The sequence below is a fragment of the Rhipicephalus sanguineus genome, unplaced genomic scaffold (genome assembly GCF_013339695.2).
Source record: "Rhipicephalus sanguineus isolate Rsan-2018 unplaced genomic scaffold, BIME_Rsan_1.4 Seq783, whole genome shotgun sequence".
Taxonomy (NCBI): domain Eukaryota; kingdom Metazoa; phylum Arthropoda; class Arachnida; order Ixodida; family Ixodidae; genus Rhipicephalus; species Rhipicephalus sanguineus.
This window is the reverse complement of record NW_023615980.1, coordinates 70,674-80,001: the sequence shown is the minus strand read 5'-3', so window position 1 is coordinate 80,001 and position 9,328 is coordinate 70,674. Positions and strand designations below refer to the sequence as shown.

The 9,328-nt window shown below is 45.5% G+C and overlaps 1 protein-coding gene across 1 annotated transcript in view; it reads left to right on the top strand.

Annotated features, from left to right (window-relative positions):
* The first annotated feature begins 1,098 nt into the window (after window positions 1–1,098).
* Window positions 1,099–9,328, top strand: part of LOC119378333 (mitogen-activated protein kinase 14A) — a 51,077-nt gene continuing 42,847 nt past the window's right edge. Inside the window, exon 1 of the mRNA XM_037647502.2 lies at window positions 1,099–1,447. Within this exon, the coding sequence (XP_037503430.1) occupies window positions 1,341–1,447 (107 nt within the window). The 5' untranslated portion in view covers window positions 1,099–1,340. The remainder of the gene's footprint in view (window positions 1,448–9,328) is intronic.

The following is a 9,328-nucleotide window of genomic DNA, read 5'->3' as shown; positions in this document are numbered from 1 at the left end:
CTCGATGCTGTCTTCTAAGCTGTCAGCGTAGACTGTCTACGATGCTGTTCAGAATTGGAACACAGCCTCCGTCACATGACGAATGAAATAATTAGAAAAATGAGTGCCGAGAAGTGAGGCGTGCTCTTACGAGGATGATTATTTTTAAAAACCAGTGATACACCCTTCATCGCGCGGTGTGCATGCTTGCAAGGAAAACGCCGAAAGAAACAATAAAACTGACTGCATTCTTATCTGCCATTTGGCTTCTTCTCCCTTAATGCTCGCCATAACCGTTAAAAACCACGGCTGAGAGACGCGGTCAGCCACGGCCGGACTCGACTCTCGCCTCCGCTGAGAGTCGAGTCCGGCCGTGGGTCAGCGCGGCGGGCGCGCTTTGGCTCCCGTTTTTTGCCTATGGCAAGATGGCGGCCGCGCGCGTGGCGCGGCTTCACTGCTGCCCATTGGTAAGTATACAAGGCGGCCTTCACTGCAGCATGTCTTATTTAAACCTCCTTGCCTACGCGCAACAATGCGCGCAACTCTGCTTCCGTAGGAAGCATGTAATGCAAGGGGTTTTATAGGGGTTTTATAGGCCTTTTCACAGGAGATAAGAAACACCTCCTATCTGGACTGTGGCACGGGAGCACAAAGGCTCCATACAAAGGCTGGCACACGCTGACGTCACTGCTTGGGCAGTGGACTTTTTTTTTGTGGGAGTGGTGGGAAATGGGGGGGGGGGGGGGGGCTGCTATTTACCACAACCTATAAAAAAATAGAGCAAAGATAGCGTTCGTTGCGGTCACCCGCTATTCCGTCACTTAACGGGGGCCCGCAAGAGGATAGCATACGGCGCATACGCAGTGGGGACACACGCTAACGCTGAGCTTTGCGTACGCTATTCTAAAACTCCGACAGAGTGTTTTGGTTTGACTTTTTTTTTTACGGTACGCTCCATGGCGGCGCCCAGGGAGCTTTCTGTGAAAAGGTCTATAACTCTACGCTTTATAATAATGATGATGATGATGATGAATATTTGCGGCGCCATCTGCTTTCGCCTCATTTCAGTTTACTGCGCCGCCACTACGCTTATTTTTCGCAAGGTACACAGTGTACGGTAGAGTTTCCGTGCTCTAGTGGCTCTAGCGGCTCTAGTTAGATGTTGTTGTGTTTACTGGTATTTCATACTCCGTGCAGTGCGTGCAGTCCGACTTCGGCGGTGTGGAGCAACGATTTGTGTTGAGCCCTTCGGCATCGCCGCAGAGCAACGTGTCGTGATCGTTTAATGTCAGTTGGTGCTGTGTGCCCGTAGTGCTGCTGCAGCTCATGCGTGGTGTTTATTGGCTCGCAAAAAAGGAATCATGAGAAGCGGATTCCACCGGGTCGAGCTGAACAAGACGGTGTGGGAGGTCCCTGTCCGCTACACCAACCTTTCGCCCATCGGCGTCGGCGCTTATGGACAAGTTTGGTGAGCGCTTATTCTAGGCTTACAAAGCCCAGTAGGTGTCACGTTACGCTTCATAGCGTTTGCTCGCCCCACAACTCACGCTGTGCAAGTTGCAGGCAGGACGCACGACTAGTGCGTGAAGCCTCTGGTCACATCTGCGGTGCTACGTTTACCGCACGAATATTCCTACCTCACTGTGCCTCGATATGTGTCTCAAGTGAAAGCAGTTACATTCTTGCGCTTGGCTCTTGTTGTAGAGTTTTCTCCATACCTTGCAGGCTGCTGCAGTCGTGTCGTGCCGATTTGATTTTGTTCGTGAAACCTCGTCGATCGCTTTCCTTGTTTCGCGTTATGTCATTTGTATCAAAATGTGGTCTCCTGATGTGGTTTTCACAATGTTGTATAAACGCATTGAGCCGGTAGAGTTCTGCACATAAAGTGTGCCATTTATTATAAGGCTGTGAATCGCTACAGCTCGTAGCGCCGCTTTCCGCATGGCATGAGTGATCTGATTGGATGTTACGTAATTTTTTTGTTCTAATGAGAAAAAGGACAAAAACTGGTGGCCTTGTGCGCTTGTAGTTTCGTACTATTCCCTCGGTGCCTGAAGAAACCCACTATCATATTCTTCGGCATAGTCACTTTTTCTGGTGTTTTTCTAATTCATTTGCACATCATGGGTTCCACTGCCTGTAACCAAGATTGTTACAGCAGCGCAAGTAAATGGTACAAGACATGGTAAATTCATTAATTTAAGATATGGCAAAATGTGTCCTAATTTGAATGAGATAGCGAAAGAACAATCAAGTGAAACTCGCGAGGACATAAATGCGTGTGCAAAAACATACATGTATGCCAAAGAAAAATGCACAGGAAATATAATGTAAATCCACGTGACGTCATGGACGCAGCTTCTGAAAGGAACTGGGGCTCCACGATGGCGGCGTTGATGACAAATAAGTTGCGTCTATGTGAAAACGACGCGGCAGGAACGTCTCTGTGCATGAATAATGAAAGAACGTGCATGTGATGTTTTGATAACATTAATGTAGCATCGGAAACGTCGCATCCCCACATACTGGTGCTCCAACGGGGCGCTTTCAGTGACGTCAGTGCAAGCCACCTATACACTGAAAGCTAGTAACAGTGCAAGTACTCCGTATGCGAGAAGTCTATTAGGAAAAGCTGACTTGCCTTTAAAAACTATTGGGTCATATAAGTTAAGAATACAATTGGGGAGCCCATTCCCACTATTGAGCAAAGCAGAATTGTTAAATGTGTGCAAGACGGACGTTGAAAGCACGTGCTATTATCGAAACGGCTTTACAAGAGGCAATGTGCTTTGACAGTATATGTTATTGTTTGTAGAAGGCTGATTAGAGCAATATACCTTAGAGGTATGTAAGTGATTGCTTTTCTGTCGTCAACAACGAAGCATGCATCTTGACAGTTTCAGTGGATTTGTTAAGATAATCCTGGTGAGGATGGCAGGTGCATACTCGAGCACATAAGAGTTTGGTAGGCAAGTAGTTGCTGGTGTGCTGTGTGAAGATCACACTTATTTTACATCGAAAGCTGTTATGAGATCATTTCACCGGCCGTTTTTGGCGCCGTAGTTGTCCGCCGTCGGTGTCCGTAACCACTATCGCTCGAAATAAGAAAAAAAAAAACGAAATAAGAAAAAAATTCCTGGATGTAACGAGGTTCGAACCTGGGCACTCTGCGTGGGAGCCCAGTATTCAACCTCTGAGCCATGCCGGTGCTTGAAACTGTTTTGCGAAAGGTCCTATGCAGGCTTCATGTCGGGAAGGAACCACATTAACATATGCAATATAGCGTGGTAGAAGAGTAAAATAAACACCAAGCGTCGCACAACGCGAATTCTGTAATCAGGCGTCACACAATGTGAATTGCGCAACGAGAAGGTTGTTGAATGCTTTGAAACCATTACAAAGGGCTCAGCCATAATTCTTCATCGTCATGAGGCACAGCATCAACAAAGTGCACATAATGCCTTACATGCGTTTAGCAGGTACCACGGCTCTCCGTAGAATGATGAAAAATGGCATAATGCCTGCTTTCTTACTTCTAAAAAATTACAATGATTTATAGCATAGTGGGTTCCTCGCAAGTGCACTTGTATTAGTTGCAAGGAAGCCCATAAGCGCATGATCCATTTCTTCGGGGTCTCAGTGAAGTTCTTCGTCCCCCCCACATCTCTCTCCCACGTCAACGTATGTTATACAGCATGGCGGGAGAGGGACATAGCGACCGGGCGTCACCCAAAGCAAGTTACATAACTGGTGGGCCGTATAAAGCTTGCAACCCATTACAAAGGGTTGAGCCATAATTCTTCATTGTCATCAGTCGTCGCGTCAAGAAAGTGCACATAATGCCTACAGACGTGTAGCTGGTGCCTCGCTTCTCCGCAAAATGACGGATAGTGGCTTAGTAGGTGCTTCCGAACTTCACAGAAATTGTGATTTAAGGCGTAGATGGTACCTTGCTAGTGTACTTGTATTAGTAGCCCCAAGAGAGCTTACAACGGTGCTTTAAAAACGCCGCTCTTCCAGCTTTCGCTGTGACTGTGCTGCAGTTTCAGCGCAGGCCTGGCGTTTTTTTGCTAAGCTTTTGTGGTTCTCTGTGTGCGGACCACGATAGGTTAGGTGTGATACCAAGGTATTTGTAGCAATTGCTGGTCTTCGTTAAAGGAGTACTGACACGATTTTGAGACATCGTAAAAGAGACATCTTTCGTTTCGTTGGTATGCAGTGTTCACTCTCCACACATCATAGTCACACAACACGTATAGAATATTTTACTTTGATTTTAAAGTTTTTGTCACTGAGCATTGTTAGCAGGGCAACCCCACTGCAATGGACATCATCCCGATGAGTCAACACTTCCTCTGAGTTTGCTAACTCTGCGTCCTGCATGCAGCCTAAATCGCAGAAATCGCTGTCGGGGGTCACTGTACGATAATTCACTCATCGTTGTTTACGTGCACCACGAGCAGGTGACGGATCTGCTGTGTGTACGTCGCGAGTTGCAGTCTGCCCGTGACGTCACACTGCAATGACACGTCACTGAGAAGCCGCCCCCTCGATATCGAAACCGAAAGTGTTTTTTTAAGAAAGTGGTATTAAAAATATACTCTATACATTCCCAGGCACCACAATACTCGCTTCAGGGTTTTCGACACCAGTGTTCTTATTTAGAGCGACAATCCAGAAATATTTAAAATTCATGTCAGTACTCCTTTAAGGGAATATGTGCAGATGGAATTCAGGAACTTGTGACGAAAAGTCATGTCATGGTTTTTGCATTTGTTAGTGTTTGAACTCATTTACCATAGCTCGCACCAGTTTGGATACGGTCGAGATTGTGCTGAAGTGCACTGCCGTCGCTGCCCGAGGGAATTTTTCTGTACTAAAGACATCATCATCATCATCATCATCAGCCTGCCTACGCCCACTGCAGGGCAAAGGCCTCTCCCATGTTCCGCCAATCAACCCGGTCCTGTGCTTTCTGCTGCCACGTAATACCTGCAAACTTCTTAATCTCATCTACCCACCTAATTTTCTGTCTCCCCCTCACGCGTTTGCTATCTCTTGGAATCCAGTCAGTTACCCTTAATGACCACCGGTTATCCTGCCGACGTGCTACGTGCCCGGCCCATATCCATTTCTTCTTCTTGATTTCAACTATGATGTCATTAACCCCCGTTTGTTCCCTGACCCACTCTGCTCTCTTCCTGTCTCTTAAGGTTACACCTATCATTTTCCTTTCCATCGCTCGCTGCGTCGTCCTCAATTTAAGTTGAACCCTCTTTGTAAGTCTCCAGGTTTCTGCTCCGTAGGTAAGTACCGGTAAGATGCAGCTGTTATATACCTTCCTCTTGAGGGATAGTGGTAGATTACCATTCATGATTTGATAATGCTTGCCGAATGAGCCCCAACCCATCCTTATTCTTCTAGTTATTTCACTCTCATGGTTCGGCTCCGCGGTTACTACCTGTCCTAAGTAGACGTACTCCTTTACAACTTCCAGTGTCTCGCCACCAATCGCAAAGCGCTGTTCTCTGCCAAGATTGTTCCACATTACTTTAGTTTTATGCATATTAATTTTCAGACCTACTCTTCTACTTTCCGTATCCAGTTCAGTAATCATGAGCTGCAATTCGTCTCCCGCGTTACTCATCAATGCAATGTCATCAGCGAATCGTAGGTTACTGAGATACTCTCCATTAACTCTTATCCCTAGCTCTTCCCAATCTAGGGCCCTGAAAACCTCCTGTAAACACGCGGTGAATAACATTGGAGAGATTGTGTCTCCCTGCCGTACGCCCTTCTTTATTGGGATTCTGTCGCTTTCTTTATGGAGGACTATAGTGGCTGTGGATCCGCTGTAGATTTCTTCCATTATGTTTATATAGGCTTCGTCGATGCCTTGATTCCGCAGTGCCTGCATGACTGCTGATGTCTCCACCGAATCAAATGCCTTCTCGTAATCTATGAAGGCTATGTATAGGGGTTGGTTGTATTCCGCGCATTTCTCTATCACCTGATTGATAGTATGAATATGGTCTATTGTTGAGAATCCTGTACGAAATCCTGCCTGGTCCCTTGGTTGATTGAACTCCAATGTCGTATTAATTCTGTTAGCAATTACTTTTGTAAATAGCTTGTAGACAACCGACAGTAAGCTTATGGGCCTGTAATTTTTCAGGTCTTTGACGTCCCCTTTCTTATGGATCAAGATGATGTTGGCATTCTTCCAAGATTCTGGTATCCTCCCCGTCGAGAGGCACTTCGTATACAGGGTGGCCAGTTTCTCTAACATAATCTCTCCACCGTCTTTCAACAGGTCTGATGTTACCTGATCCTCACCAGCTGCTTTGCCTCTTTGCATTCCCTTTAGGGCTTTCTTTACTTCTCCTGTCAATACTGGTGGGATGTCAGATTCCTCTGCGCTATTACTCCTTCTTACGTTATCATCCTGAATGGCTCGGCTGCTGTACAGATCTCTGTAGAACTCTTCCGCTACCTCAACTATTCTATCCATATTGTTTGTGACCTTGCCTTCCTTATCCCTTAATGCATACATCTGATTTTTGCCTATGCACAGTTTTGTCTTCACAGTTTTGTACTAAAGACATAGTCATCTCTAAACAATCTGATTTTCAATGTTATTTGGGATGGGAAGTGATTCATTAATGCGAAATATAAGAGAGGACTCTGAGATACGAAACGTCAGTAGTGGGAGATGAAGTGTTGACTGTGAATTGGTTTCCGAAATGACGGCAAGTTTTGAAAATATATGTTAAGTGGTGAAAGCTTGTATATAAGGTGACACGGTCGAATGCTTCTGAAAAGTGTATGAATATGCAGTCGGTCTGAAAATTATCTGCAGCTTTATGGAATAGGTCATTAATAAATTCTATTGGTAGTGCATGTGTTTTCTAAACTCATGCTGGTTTTCACAGAACAAATTATTAGATTCCAAATGGCTGACTACTTTTGAAACGATGATGTGTTCAAGCAATTTATCAAGAAAGCTTGTTAGTGATATTCGGTGATATATTCGAATACAACTTTAAAAGGCAGCGGCATTTCCTCCTCAAAGGCGGATGAACACAAGCCTGCACCAATAGGCGCACACTCGGGACTGACGTCGTGAGCGGGATGGCCGGTGGCTCCGCCTTCGCAGAACATCGGCGCGTGCATGAGCGGGACTATTGCGTTAGTCGCGGAGGTGATCGGCTGCCGCGCTTCGGTCGTCTGGGTGGGGCCTCTCCTGTCTTCTTAAGTTGTATCCTACTATAGTTGCAAACCTAGTTTTTCTTTCCAGATTTATGAGCAGGAATTACTTTACCAACTTTCCAGTCATTTTACCTGTAGTTGAATTTTACCTGTAGTTAAGGGCTGCTGGAAAATGTGAGTGTTACACTTGATGATTTACTGTCAAAGAATTTTTGGATTTATGCCCTTCTGCTCCAGATGAAGTGGATATTTTTAATTTGTTGATTAATGACTTGGTTTCCTCAGATGTGGTATTTATAAGGCTCATGTACTCATAGCTAACTTCCAAAGGAGAAGGCATATTCAAGTAGTTTTGCTTTGTAAACACAGATGTAAATTAATAATAGAAAGCAGCTTGAAATTCTTCATGCAGAATGGCATTTACAGGGCCGTCAGAAGGAGAGATATCGCGTGACTTTTTTGAGGGCGTCAGAGGGTGAAACTGTTTTCCAGAATTTGGCAGGATTACTGTGTGATAACAGCACTAAGCATCAGTCACAGCGACAGTTGGCACAGCGGCCTTTGTAGAGCCCGTTGTAAACTCTCTTGGGGCGCCTACGGCAAGTACAATTGTAGGGTACCCGTTACGCAGTAAATCATCCCATTTTACTAAGTAGCGAAGCACCCACTACACAATCCTAAGGGGGCCCTGCACCCCAATTTCACGTTGCAATGCATCCCTCATATCGTCCTGAGATGAATGCAAAAAGAATTTTGGAGATAGATGCATGCAAACAGAACTTATTCTTTTGCCTACCGTAGAACTTTGGAAAGCAACCCAGCTCACTTTGTCCATGTGAGTGGAAATATGCACGCCAGCCTCTCAAGGCATGTGTTGGCTGCTATGTAGACCCTTGTCATCTGGCACCAGCCACTGAGTTCAGCAGACAGCTGAACTGAACTCTTTCAACGAAAGGGATGTACATGCTTTTCATAGCAACCAGCAGCCATGAAAAGCCACATGGCACTGCAGATGACGAAAAGAGATACCATTAGAAAACATTCACCAGCGGTTACGATACTGCCTATTGCGAATTCTGAGCGCAGCTCCGTGTTGGGGCATCACCAATTCTGTTTGAAGTTTTGGCTTTCCACTGTCATGGCAATGTAACATTCTTTACGTATTGCCGCAGAAACTGCCAGCGCTCGAGTGCTACAAATTTGCTCTCTTTCGTCCTCGTTCACTCTATCGGTTACACTGACGCCAACGGCGACGCTGCTCAACGCAGGAGCAGGCGCCTAGGAGCTTCGCTCTAAAACGCCAGGCTTGCACGGAACGCACAGTACTGTCTCATCGAAAGCTGGAAGAGTGGCCTTCTAGAGCCTGTTCTAAATTCTCTTGGAGCAAGTAATACAGGTACACATGCAAGGTCTTGATTGCGCCATAAATCATAATTTTTTGAAGTAGGACAGCACCCGCTACGCCATTATTCATCTTTTTGCAGATAAGCGAGGTAACCGCTACATATCTGTGAGGTATTATGTGCGTTTTGTTGATGCTGCATGTGGCTGATGACGATGAAGAATCATGGCTGAGCACTTTACAGTGGGTGGGGAGCATTAAACCACACACTTGTTGTGTAATTAGCATTGTGTGTTGACTGGTTGTTATTTTACTCTTCTGCCACGCTATATTACATAGGTTATTGCGATTCCTTGCCTGACATGACGCCTGTATAGGGTCTTTTTGCAAATAAGTTTCTAGCAGCAGTGTGGCTTTATGGTAGAATACTCCGCTGCCACGCCGAGGGCCCGTGTTCAAATCCCATTCGATCCTGGGTATTTCTTTCTCTTTTTTTTTTTTTCATGTCCATTGGTTACGCCACCGACGGCAACGCTGCTCAACGCAGGAATGGGTGCCTAAGAGCTGCGCTCTAAAACAACAAAAACCAATGACAGAGGTACCACGGAGGTTAGAAAAACAATAGATAAAGAGAAAACAGGTAGGTGGTGTCACTGAATTAAATGGTTGAATCTTAAAGCACAAGCTAGCAGCTGAACAAAGAATTTTGTAATTAGGGATGGGCGAATAGTGAATTTGAGGTTCGATGCGAATCCGAAGCGAATAGTGATTTGGTCGAATAATTTCGAATCGAATAGT